Source organism: Vombatus ursinus, unplaced genomic scaffold (assembly GCF_900497805.2).
Source record: "Vombatus ursinus unplaced genomic scaffold, bare-nosed wombat genome assembly UNPS02014807.1, whole genome shotgun sequence".
NCBI classification, from domain to species: Eukaryota; Metazoa; Chordata; class Mammalia; order Diprotodontia; family Vombatidae; genus Vombatus; species Vombatus ursinus.
The window spans coordinates 6,647,071-6,660,887 of NW_020954585.1; the positions used below are offsets into that span (position 1 = coordinate 6,647,071).

The 13,817-nt window shown below is 36.2% G+C and overlaps 2 protein-coding genes across 2 annotated transcripts in view; one reads left to right on the forward strand and one right to left on the reverse strand.

Moving 5' to 3' along the window:
• EIF2AK1 (eukaryotic translation initiation factor 2 alpha kinase 1) overlaps window positions 1-13,817 on the reverse strand; it is a 29,510-nt gene that overhangs the window by 3,941 nt on the left and 11,752 nt on the right. Inside the window, exons 10-13 of the mRNA XM_027874741.1 lie at window positions 13,696-13,807; window positions 10,383-10,483; window positions 1,488-1,602; window positions 180-259 (exon numbers count right to left, since the gene is read on the reverse strand). Of these exons, the coding sequence (XP_027730542.1) occupies window positions 180-259; window positions 1,488-1,602; window positions 10,383-10,483; window positions 13,696-13,807 (408 nt within the window). The remainder of the gene's footprint in view (window positions 1-179; window positions 260-1,487; window positions 1,603-10,382; window positions 10,484-13,695; window positions 13,808-13,817) is intronic.
• Window positions 3,175-9,384, forward strand: ANKRD61 (ankyrin repeat domain 61). Its single transcript, XM_027874742.1, has 4 exons — window positions 3,175-3,390; window positions 4,565-4,567; window positions 7,538-7,632; window positions 8,439-9,384. The coding sequence occupies exons 1-4, from the start codon at window positions 3,175-3,177 to the stop codon at window positions 9,382-9,384; spliced, it is 1,260 nt and encodes a 419-aa protein (XP_027730543.1).

Here is a 13,817-nt window from a genome sequence, read left to right on the forward strand (position 1 = left end):
AGTACAGGAAATTCCAACTTAAAAAAAAAAAGCAAGACAGTTTTGTTAGGGCAGTATGATATGCAAAGAGAAATTTATATTGCTCAGATGTTTTCTGAAAACTGTCTTAAAGAAGAAAAGCAAGAAATAGTAAAAAAAAAACAAACCAAAAAAAAAAAAAAACCACCACCTGACCCTACCTTGGCATCATATTCAGATCCTTGCAGCTGTTCTGGTGAAGCATACAGACTGGTACCCACTCCTGAAGTATGTGTCAGTCCTATAATTTTAATACTCTGATTATTATCAAGATAGCCATTTGGCATAATCTTGGTCACAATTTCTTTTACTTATCTTAGTTTATCATTACCAACAAACCTTCCCTGAAGACTTGCTGGGTTCAGGATATTACAATTTTGAGAAGATTATTATACTTTAATCCTTCCATTATCCTGAGTTTTATATGTATGGGTACTTCTTCCTCCACAGTACAATTTATAATTTATAATTTGTAACACCTATCGTTTGGTACTAGGTCTACAATAGTTACTGTGACAATAAAATTCATCACCCTGAGGCCAACCCGGTGATAAGCATCTGAACTTGGCTAGATCAGTCTTCAGATGACAAACAGTCCATCACTTTCAGCCTGGCAGGACCCACCTGCCAAAGCCTGTGATCTGTTAGTACAGTCTTCAAGATCTCAGAGTTGCCCCCTACAATGGAAGTTACTGGAGTAGGCAATTTTTTAAAAAATATTTTATTTTTACCCCCAATTACATGTAAAAGTAATTTTTAAGATTTGGGTTTTTTTAAATTTTGAGTTCCAAATTCCATCCCTCCTTCCACTCACCCTCGCTCCCTGAAATGGTAAACAAAACATTTCTGTATTTGTCATTTTGTGGAAGAAAACTTAAAAAAAAAAAGGTGAAAAATAATATAATTTGGCCTGTATTCAGACTCCATCAATTCTTCCTTTGGAGGTGGATAGCATTTTTTATCATGGGATTATCCTGGATCACTACTGTTGAGAATAGCTAAGTCATTCACACTTGTTCATTGTATAATATGGCTGTTACTGTATACTATGTCCTTTTGGTTCTGCTCACTGTTCACTCTGTATCAGTTCATGTAACTCCAGTTTTTTCTGAAATCCTCCTGTTCATCCCTTCTTATAGCACAACAGTATTCCATTACATTCACATACCACAACTTCTTCAGCCACTCCCCAATTGATAGGCATCCCCTCAATTTCCAATTCTTAGCCACCACAAAAAGAAATGCTATAAATACCCTTGTACAAACTGGTCCTTTTGCCTTTTCTTTCTTCCTTATCTCTCTGGGATACAGACCTAGTAGTAGTACTGCTGGATCAAAGTGTATGCACAGTTTTATAGCCCTATGGTCATAGTGAGGGAAGGCAATTATTGCTGCTTAAAATATATTTGTGAAGATTATATTTACAATGAGACATTTAATAAATGATTTTTTGACAACAGAAAACTTACTTTTCCCATTTCTACTGGTCCATTCTGTGTCTTTCTGAATGATGGCTGTACAAGCTAGACCAAAATCTCCTATTCTTACATGATGGTCAGGGCCTTGAAGAAAGATATTTCTGGGCTACAAATAGACAAAACAATTCATTATCTTGGATTTCTATTTCATTATACCTACATATACATATATGTAATACAATATATGCATGATCTATATAGAGATGTGACATTTGGAAATATATTTTTTAAAAGATCAATAATAGCTAGCATTTATATATTGCTTTAAAGTTTGCAAAGCACAAATAGCTCATTTCATCTTAACAACAACCCTGTGAAGAAGATGCTATATGCATATTTGAGATGTGGTTTGATCAAGAAACAGTGAAACTCACAGCTGCTAGAGTTGGCAATTATTAGCTTTTTGATTACTATGTCACATACTTGAGTCATATTGGGCTTACAGTCCATTAAAATCACCAGATGTTTTTCACAGGAACTGCTACAGAGCCATGCCTTCCTCTGCTTGTGCTATTGTAAGTCAATTAAAAAAAACCCTATTAAATTTAATCTTATTGTATTTGGTCCATAATTTTTAAGTATATCCAAATCTTTCTCACCCCCCATCCCCCATCCAATGTGTCAGCTGTCCCTCTCAGCTGCAAATGTGACAAGCACGCTTTCAGCAACTTCATTCTTGTCACTTATCAAAGTGTTCAAAAGCACAAGTCCAAGGACAGATTCCTGGATATTCTCCCATAGGTCTCTCCAAAATAACCCTGACCCATTACTAACCACTCTTGGGATATGGCCATTAAATCAGTTCTGAGGGGGCAGGTAGGTGGCACAGTGGATTGAGCTCCACCCTTGGGGTGAAGAGGATCTAAGTTCAAGTCTGGCCTCAGACATTTGACACTTATTAGCTGTGTGACCCTGGACAAGTCTTAACCCTGACTGCCTCATCAAAACGCAAAAACAAAAAACCAAGATAAAACAAAAAAAATTTTTTTAAAAATCAGTTCTGATGCCTGTGCTATAAACAAACTTTGTTTGCAAGGAGAGATCAGGAGACAAATCAAATGAAAAAAGAGACTGAGTATAAAACATCTTTCATATATTACACAATGAAAATAAAAATTTATAATTACAGGAAACAATCAGGCCTAATATATTGTTCAAATTATTCATGTATCCATGATGAAGTGGAAAAATAAAGGAAGAGAAATATTCCACTAACATACAAAATCATGCAGTTGACAGGCAAGTTTCCTTGTCTGAGACAGAATTTGCATGTTACTTGACATTCCATAATCAAATTTTAGGTACAAATCTTTATTTTATGAGATATTTGCCATGTAGTTGAATTAAATAAGAAAACAGTTGCAGCTTATTTTACATCATGCTTATTAGGTCTTTTCACAAGAAAGGATATCATCTAAGAAAAAAGCCTATTTAGGATTGACTAATTTCAGAAATTCCAATTAAGGCACCACCAAAAAGTTATTTATTCCTCTAAAATACAAAGTAACTCCTAAATATAAAATTTTGTTTTGTTCATAGCTACACCTTTAAAAGCAGTAATTCCAAAACTGTTCTAGAACTAAACTGAATCATCATAAAGAGTTCTAAATTGACCACATTCCACAACATACAGTTTCCCCTGAACTCAATTTCTCACTGTCTATAAGGTGTTTTTATCATGGGAAATATAACCAAAAGAGGAACCAGGGGCCCAGTAATTGACAGAGCCTCTTCTACTGAACCAGTAAGATCAAAAGCACTTCACACCAAGCTCTATGAAGCCATAATGAGAGAAGATTGTACTACCATTGAAACCCTACTAAGAAATCATCCTGTGAATCAACCAATGACTGTTTTGGCTAATTCCACATGCTACAGATTACTTCTGAACCAGGTGACTCCTTTTATACAGATAGAAAAAAAAAATTACTCAAGAGTTTGAAGGAGATTCATTTTTTAAGAGGGAGACATAAGCTTCCTCTTCTTTTCTACTCTCCCTATCAAAACCCCTTTACATCATCTTCCATTCTCTTCTCTTTGAACTCCAGTCTCTGACAATGACCCTTCTTACCAGTGTGAGGGGTGATGAGGCACAAGAAAAGATGAAATGATAAAACTTTATGATCAGATAAAGGACTTATGGAGTTCATGATCATGGTAGTGGAACACTAGTTGGCAATGGCAAGATCAAGGATATGACCCTCTATTTCTGTGTAGCTGAAGTGGTGTGAAGGAGTAGATCATAGAAACTGAGTAAATTTAGGAACTGTAAAGATAGAAGATTTCTTGATGAAACATAAATAAACTGTAAAACATAAACTCCTCATATGAGGAGTTGAGTGAGCCCGGCATTGAACTCCCTGAGGAAGCAAAAAATATTCCCCTTCCTCCTGTCCAGAGCCATGACCAGGAAGGAAATATGAGTAAATGTGCAACCAGTACTGGAAAGTGTGAGCAGGAATGCAGTGACATTAGGAGGGATTCAGGTTTCAGTGAATACCGCAAGATGGAAGAAATGAGAAAGAAAAGATTTAAGAGGAAAGAAAGTTCATTAATTATTAAAAGGCATTTCAGAGAGCACAGCTGAAGGTGTTAACCAATGTGGAGTCGGGTATGGGTGGGGGAGGGAAGGTTTTCAGTCAGGAGATAAGAAGGGAATAAGTAGCTGGGGATGGGAAATAAATACTGTACATCAGAAGCTAGGCATTCAGAATAACTGGGATGGAAAGAGTATTGGGATGAGAATATGCTAATCATTGAGGAAAGAGAATACAAGAACGAGGCCTGAGAAAGCCATTGCCATTAAGAGATCATAGGTAACTTTGGGAAAAGTGGTTTCAGTTGAATGGTGGGATCAAAAGTCAGATTGCACGGGGCCAAAAAGTGAATGAAAGGGGAGGAAGTGTAGGCAACAAATGTAGATGTTTTTTTCTAGGACTCTGGTTGTAATTTGGAGCAAAGATTTTGGAGGATAGCTTGAGGAAGTAGTAAGATAAAGTAAGGGGTTTCAGTTTTGTTTTTTCCAAATGGGAAGATATGAGTGTGTTTTTTAGACAGAGAGGAAGGAGCCAGTAGACAGAGATGATCCAATCTGTTTACAAATCAGTTAACAAGCATTTATTAACATGAACCATTTTACTGGGTTTGGGGATACAAAGACAAAAATGAAAGTTTCTACCCTCAAGGAACTTATATTCTTTAGCGAAACAACATGTACATAAGTGGCTGTGTGCTAGTCTCAGATCCAGGCTACCTTTCCAACCTTAGTCTTTCCTCCAGGGCCCTCCCAATGTTCTTCACCAGCCCTGTTATCTTATCCACCTGCCTCTTCAGCACTCTGAGCCTAAAGGCCTTCTCCTGGAAGGCCTCCCCTGGAAGCCATTACAGGGACCAGACTTCCCCTTTCTCCCTCCCACTTCTTGAAGCATGCCCACCTCACACTGCCACCTGATCTGATTCCCCAGGCCATACCTTTCCCCTGTCCCTGTCTTCTGTGAGACAGGCCTCCCAGGACACATCACCACTTGCCATGAGGTTGGACCTTAAGGGAAGACCTTGGACAATCTAATCACCTGGACCTTCCCTCCCTCATTGGACCTCTCTCCAACCACCAACTGAAACCATTCTTTCCAAAGTTACCTATGATCTCTTAATGGCCAAACCAATAGCTTTTTCTCAGGCCTCATTCTTGAACACTCTGCAGTATGTGACACTATACTGACCACTCTTTTCTCCTGGACACCTTCTTCTCTTGAGAAGATAATACTGCTTCTTTTTGGTACTGACCTACCTGTATGACTGCTTCTTCTCAGTGTCTTCTGCCAAATTATAATCCATGTCCTCCCTCCCTAATTGTGAGTATCTACCATGGCTTCATCTTGATACCTTTTTGTTTCCACATTTTCTCTTCTGGTGACCTCTTCTGCTCCCAAGGTTTCAGTTACCATCTTTATGCAGATGGCTCCCAGATCTATAAACCCAGTGTCTGTCCCTTTTTCCTCCTTCTCTTCTCAGCTCCAGTCCTGAATCACCAATTGCCTATTTGATATCTGGACCTGGATGTTCTATAAGAATCTCAAACTCAACTTCTCCAAACAAAATTATCTTTCCTTCCTGTTCCTAACCTTCCTATTCCATCCACCCACGTTATCAATCTCAGAGTCATCCTATACTCTTCATTCTATCAATCCCTATATCTAATCAATTGTCAAGTCTCATTGCTTCTACCTCTATAACCTCTCTACTATCTGTCCCCTTCTGTCTTCCTAATCTATCACCTAGACTACTGTAAAAGCTTTCTAAGTGGTCTCCCTGTATCCAGCCTCTCCCCTCTCTAATCCATCTTCAACACAGCTGCCAAAGTGGTACTCTTAAAGCATGAGACTAACGATGTAATTACCACCTGCAGAATCAAACACAAAATCCTGTTTACCATGTAAAGCCCTCTACAATCAGGCTCCAACCTAACTTTGCAATTTTATTATGTTACTCCCCTTCTTGTATTCTATGATTCTCCCAAATTGGCTTTCTTGCTGTTCCTCAAACATAACACTCCATCTCCCAATGCCATCATGCCTTTACATTGGTTCTCTCCCATTCCTGGAATGTCCTGCCTCCTCATTTCTACCTCTTAGAATCCTGTCTCCTTCAAAGCTCAGCTCAAACAGCACTTCTTCCATGAGGTGCTTTCTTGACAGGTCTTTCCTGACACCTCCTCCATGGCTACTAGTGCTTCGTCCCCCCTTGCCCCAAAAAAGTACCTTCTATAGATTCTGTATGTACTTATATGTGTATATGTTGCTACTCCAATATGACCTGTGCTCCTTGAGGTCATGGACTCTTTCACCTGTCTTTGTGCACCTAGCACAGTGCCTGAAATATAGTAAGTGTTGAACAATGCTTGTTGATTCCTCCAGCAGCTAGAAATAACGGTCTATTTACTTTATATCTACTTACAAACAAACTTTTCATTTTCCCTAACAGAATGTAAGCCCCTTAAGAACTTCTGCTGTTTCACATTTATCCTTATTTTGGGTGTCTAGCACAATGCCTGGCACTTAGTACACATTTAATCAATTATCTGTTGCATGAATGATTTGACTTTATTTAGCACTATGCTCAAACAGCACATGGTTTAAGATGCTGTCAGAATAACTCAATGGGACTTAGCTCAATTTCCCTTCTATCACTACTCCCTGTCGATCTACCATAATAAATCTCAAAAGTCACCCTTTTGGTTCTAAATAAGATCTGTGAGAAGATATCTCCCGAATTTGCAGCACAGAGATAGGAAACTATGGTTGTGGAACACTGCATATAGTATCAGACTTTGTTGTTCAGTTTTGCTAAACAGTTTCCCCCCATCTTTTTAATTCTTTGTTAAAAGGGATTCAGGGAGAGATACACTGGGAAATATAGATGATATAAAAATAAAGTATATCAGTAATATTTACTTATATATAAATACAAGTCACTCTTTACTTTGATCCCACCCACCTTCCTTATCTTGAAGACAAGATATATGTTTCCAAATACAGGAGGTCTAAAAATATCGGGTCATAACTTTCAAAAATAATTGGTACACAAATAGTTATACTAATCATACAAAGCACACACTGTATTTCTGAAACCTAATCAAGTGTGCAGTTTTTACTGCTGATTGTTGACTTTATCAATACCCTTTTAAAAGCAAAATCTCTAGTTCTCAACCATTTCACCCACTGAGTTAATTTAGAGATTAAATTACTTTAAAGTAATTATCATTTTAAAAGTATAACTGTTAGGAAAATAAGCACAGTTCTTTTCAGTCACCTCTACAAATGAATATTTTGGGCAAAATGTAGCCTTGTCTGTGTAATTTGAAATTGGAACAGTATTGTGGTCATTTATAATAATAAAAAGAAACAAATAATTTATTCAATTTGGAGCATAGTTGAATACTAAAAAAATCATACTAGTAAATATGTCAACTAATATTTAAAGTGACTAACCATATGATCAAAGTGAACTTATTTCCTTCAAGTATCTTTGCTTATATGCAGACACAATCTATCATTCCCATTCATCTGGCTGCTAAATATCGAAAAGCACAAAGTTTGCTTTGCTTGCTAGAACATGGTGCTGATCCAGAAATAAGGTAAGTTATCCATTAGGTAATCATTTGTTACGTATTCTGTCAAAACTACTCTTAAGAATATGTTTTAAGGAAGCTCACAGTTTAGGATATGACTTTTCTTCAGGTATGTCTTGACTCATTCTTTATATACAGATTGTATGACTAGTAAGGGTTATACTTTAATGATTTGATTACTTCATTAACCTAATGATCAAGAGAATCTGGGTGCCTACAAACAAAACACTGTTTACTATAGCAATAAGAGCGCAAAGTCTGACAAAAATAAGTTATTTGTTGAATGTCTACAGTGTGTTCAACAGTAAAAACAATGGTTCCTGACCTCAAGAAGCTTACAGTCTAGCTGGGTATGCTGAATGAACACATGCAAAAAGTAAATATTAAAAACTAAACTACATGATACTAAGTGCAACTGGGATTCTTTTTTATTCTGAAAGATATAACCACACTAATGAACCAAAGGCATTTTTTAAAATATGGTGGAAAAAACTGGGTTTTGTTTTACAAGAGAAACATTTGCATTTCTTCTCCAACATAAAGAAATGTGGGAGATCATCTTAGTTATAACTTTGGCAACAGAATCAGATGTGGAACCTGACCCACCTTCCATCTGGGTCAGCAGAGTGGTAGGAGATTTAGAACAGAAGGCCTCACTAATTCCTGAATTACTGGGTCTATAGGTCTACCATTCTTGGTACCTGTTTCACTTAAAACAATTCCAACTGCCAGCATTTAGTACCTATCCAAATGCCCCCTCTATTTATTAAATGCACATTTTAGAGCTAACTTGTGATCGATACATGTTATAGGGACACCAGAGGTCACACCACACTTCATCTCATGCTCCTACACTGGCCAATTACCCCTGCCACTTGGACAGAACCAGTAAACCGTATTCAGAGAATCCTCACAGATATACAGAATCATGCTGTAATGTGTCTTCATATCTTATGTGAGCACGGAGCTCTGGTTAATGCTCGAGTAGACAACGACTGCAAATATTCACCACTCCATCTGGCCATACGCTATGGTACCTTTCCAGTTCTCTCCATTCTAACCCAGAATGGTGCTCATGTCAATGCCATTGATGAATCATGCATGACACCCCTTCACATGGCTGCTGGCATACTGAACAAGGAGATGACTAAAACTCTAATTGCTTGTGGAGCAAATGTAAATTGTACTGTCCCTGCTACCGGGAATACTGCCCTTAAACTGGCTGTATGTGCTGCATCAACTAAAGCAGGCAGGTTATTGGCAGCAGATATAAGCTGTATCCGTTTACTTTTAACTAATGAAGCAAAAGTAAATGCCCAGGATCATGAAGGACAAACTGCTATACATGAAGCATGTTTTGGAGGCAGAGAAGCAATAATTAATCTACTACTTGAATTTGAGGCAGATGTTAATATCTTAACAAGAAATGGGGAAGCTCCAATTTTTATGTTTCTTCAGCGTAGATCCAATATAAGAGATACAACACTGCTTGACAAGCTCCTCTATCTCTCTTATCCTCTGAAACTGACCAACAATCAAGGAATTCTACCCACAGGACTTCTACTACCAGAATTTCATCCATTAAAGGAAACCCTAATAAGGTTATCACAAAAACCTTTATCCCTACAGGTGATCTGTAAAAATAACATCAGAAAATTTTATGGAGAAAAATATAAACAACACTTAAAACAACTTCTCCCACTGAAGATATGGGATTCTATATACAGTTACTGTGACCTATCCCAACTCTTGAAATAAAACCTCATAGTTCCATAGCATTTCAGCAACTCAAATAGCATCTTCTGGTTAGAGAAGACAATTTGCAGCACTTTGTACATCCTGGATGTACAAACCATTGATTCTTAAACCTTTTTCAATAAATAAAAAATGATTTACAGTATTAATTTTGTTTTCAAAGGTGTTTTTCTTTTGAAAACATAATTTTTCGTGATCTAGTTAATCTCTATGTAAAAAGAAGAGTTTAAGCTTTTAACAGAAAAGTTCAAAACTCTATAGCAATAGAGAGTCCAAGACTTCCTTAAGATGTCTACTTGAAATATGGATGTATATCATTCTGGGTAATCAAAATGTGAAGAACAAAAGAAAAGTACAGTGACTTTAAAAGATTTCCTTTTTAAGTTAGCTGTCAATTACCCAAATAAAATGCCTTTGAGATAGATAAATGCATCATCAAATTGTAAGGCTGCAAATATGTCTATAGTTCACAAAGCATTTTCACTGGTCATAACCACATTTCCAGTGATCATTTATAGTAATGATCATAGGATAATTGCTCTAGAAGTGTAAAAGACCACAGAGGTCACTTAAACCAACCCTTCCATTGTACAGTTGATGAAATTGTGAGGTCCGAAGAGGTTAAGTGACTGTACAAAGGTCACACAGGAGGCAGAGCTGAGATTCTAAGTCAGGTCTTTTGATGCCAAACCTAGTGCTCTTTCCATTGCACCACTGCACATAAGATAACTAAACACCTGGATTCTTTAATATAAGAGTAATATGAGATGCAGTATTTTCATTTCTCACTGCCTGTTGTTTTTTTTTTTTTAACTTAATCTAAACATTTTCCGGTTCTGAGTCTGCAATGATTTGGAATAAGGGAAAGACAGAATCAAAATTAAATGTCCATAGATTAAACAACTTCCTAAAAAAGATTCATTTACTCCAATGAAACCCTAATGTTATAAGCTCTAAAAGAAGCTATCATTTCTTTAAATCCTTTAGTTTCTCCAACTTACCTTGAGATCTCTGTGTACCACTCCCATGTTATGTATATAATATACACCTTCCAGTAACTCTCGAAAAATTTTTGTTGCAACACTGCCCATAACATAAGGACCTTGGAGGGGAAAGGGATAAATTATGTTTTATTTATTCTTATTCTTATTCAAATGAGCTCTAAATACAATAACACCCCACATACAGAATGTGTAACATTACAGCTTTATGTTTTACATACACTTTTATGCAACATACAATAACACCCTAATGACTTCAGTCCACTTAAAAAAACTCACAGATCTAAAGTGAAAAAGAATTCTGAGCCACCAAATGTCAAAATACCAATACACCAAAGCCAATGAGTTTTGCTTAACTAAATTACCTTACAGGAGAAATTCTTAGACTTTAACTCGGAGATTATTTACTCTTATTTAATACATATGCTAACATGCTTGGTTATATCATTTCTCAGGTCACAGACTGGAAGCAGCAAACTTCTATAGGGAAAGATAACAGTTAGCTGTCACTTTTGAAAGCCTGTGAGGAGGGTGAAAATATATAAAAAGCAGAGACAGATCTTACTACTCTTCATGCATTATATGGTTCGGATAAACTAATTTTCTTGCAGTTCCTCAAACACAAGACATTTCCCAACTCCATGCCTTTGCACTGGCTGAGCCCCAGCCTGGAATGCCCTGATTCCTCACCTCTGTCTCTTAGAATCCTGTTTCCTTCAAAGCTCAGCTCAAATACTACATTCTATATTAGTTCTTTCCTGATGCCTGAAGAACAACCGATAGTCATGATTATGACCTTGAGCCACCAAATAGAGGTTAAATGAACATACTCTTTTCAAGAAGACAGGGAAATATATAAGATGGTTTATTACTACAATAATTATTAAGGGTATGTTAACAATAATATGACAATCATAATAAACCAAGTTACATACTTATGTAATTATTATCTTTTTACAATTACTATTTAAAATAGTATAACAACAACTAACATTTTTCTACTACTTCCCTCTCAACAATATTGCAAGGGAGAAACTGACCATGTTTTCATCCGAAGGTGAACCAGAGAATGTGGGTCTAATATTTAAGGGAAAAGGACTTAAGAGGTCCCTGACTCCAAGCTCTTCATTTTACATATGAGGAAGCTTAAGTAATTTGGTCAAGGCCATATTAAAAGTTACAACTTGGATTTAAACCCAGTTTTCTTATCAGTCCAGATTTAACACTACTTCCATTTTACTGTGGTTAAAACACCAAAAAAGCATGCACTTGAAGGGTGTACTTCAGTTATCTGAACAACTGATTTATTTTTATCCCATGGTTTAGTGATCCCATATAAACAAGCAACAACAATAATGAAATTCTCAGTGAATTTATAGACAAATAATTTCCTATGAAAATAAATTAGAAAAAGCATCAGTGACTTTTGAAATCTATAGAAGTTTAGCAGATTATTCACTATGCTATTAAGTCACTATTAAATCACATTCACAGTTGCAGGGGTTAAACCTGTTTTCTGCCAGTCTGGTGAAGCCTATGGATGGACTTATCAAAATAATGTTTTTAGATTAACAAAATAAAATACATAAGATTACACAGAAAATGAATTTCACAGCCCCCTTGAAATCTATCCATGGACTCCAGTATATGCAGCTCTGCTTTCAACTACAAACTATCCTTCGTAGATGATACTTCCCTAAAAATGTTTCAGGCTGACATCATCACTTCAATGCTGTAAGGCACAGAACTCTTAGGGCCCACCCAAGTTAGTTTGTGCAAGTGCTTGAGAAGAATCAGACTTTCCTGAAAGAAAATATTAGCTTGCCCATATTGCCATACTGCCTATGCTGTGGTGAAGTGGAAAAGCCCCACATACAGACAAAATGCCAGACAAAAAATGAGTTGGGTTGAGTTAATATGGCAAAACTACTTTCCTTCCTGATTATTTAATGGTACCCAAACACTGCTAAGTACTTGTGGAATAGGAACACAAGTCATACTTTTAAACTTTCATGACAGAATGACAACTATGCATTCTCACAGCTAGTACCTAAAGAATATGGCTGCCCATGTTACCAATAAGATGGCCTACTTGCATTACAGACTACTGTTAGAGACTATAAATCATGAACTGACAACAGTCTAACATTTAGCCATGTCTCCTCTGAATCAGATATTCAGGTATTTTTGCTTGATTTTTTTTTTTTAATTTTTAGGCCAGTTGGGATTAAGTGACTTGCCCAGGGTCACACAGCTAGTAAGTGTCAAGTGTTTGGTCTGAGGCCGGATTTGAACTCATGTCCTCCTGACTCCAGAACCGGTGCTTCATCCACTACTCCACCTAGCTGCCCCCTGCTTGATTGTTCTTACAAGGGAAGTTTCAGTTTGGAAATGGGAGAAAATTTCCATAAAGGACTATCAAAAAAAAACCTGAAAGTATCATTAAACTTATTTTTGTGTTGTTGGGGTTTTTTTAAAATCTAAGATTTTAGAAAATGTGATTAATGTTAATTATACATCCTTACAGAGACTTCAAATTCTAATACTATTAAATTAGATAACCAGAAAAGAGAGCAGCTTTGTCAAATTAGCTCAACCCTTCCTTCACTATGATTTAATATTATGCCCTCAGACTTTAGAGTTACATTAAGTAAAAAATGCATTTGAATATGATCTGTCTTTTGCCAAACTATGACAGAAAACATTATCTAGTATTACACAATATTCAACAAGCTTTACATGATAAACTCTTTGAATTTAATTCTAGGAAAAATTTACTCTGCAGACAAATTTGTCTGGGTTATTTTGATCTGGCATCAGAAATTACAGAAAGCTGCTAGGGAACTCAGCCAAGTTTAGTGTCCAACTACAACAATAAGTTTACCTCAGGCACTTGGTAACAAAAATTCACTCCGATCTTTTAGCTAGCCTCTCTTCTATTTTTATCCTTAAATACGTCATGTTTAATTTTGTGAGTTCCCTCAAATGCTTGTGAAAATAGGAGAGCATAAATCCCTAATAAATAAGTCCATACAAAAGTAAACTAGAGCACTTGAAAATTTACATTTTTTAAGAAAAATATTTTCTTCCAATCTTTAGGCATTAATAAAATAATATACTCAAAGTTAGATTAACAAATCCAATTTAGATTACAGGAAGAGTACTGATATAAAAATACATCTTTCTATTTCTAATGTCTGAAACATATATGTAACACTATATGAACTTTAAAAATGAAAGTAAAACAAAACAATTGACTGATTTCAGTTTTTCAACGCAGATATTTGAACATAAAATATACTATAAAACTTACAGGAAGGTTCAACTACAGATGATCCCTTATTTTTATTTCGATCAATAATCCAGTCCCAAAGAGAGATTTCACATAGTTGCATCTGAATATGGAGCATGAGGTGATACTTCACCTAACAAATC

Coding starts and splice junctions, on each gene's coding strand:
- ANKRD61 (XM_027874742.1), top strand. CDS start 3,175: ATGGGAAATATAACCAAAAGAGGAACCAGGGGCCCAGTAATTGACAGA. Junction 7,633..8,438: donor GGTGCTGATCCAGAAATAAG/GTAAGTTATCCA, acceptor TACATGTTATAG/GGACACCAGAGGTCACACCA.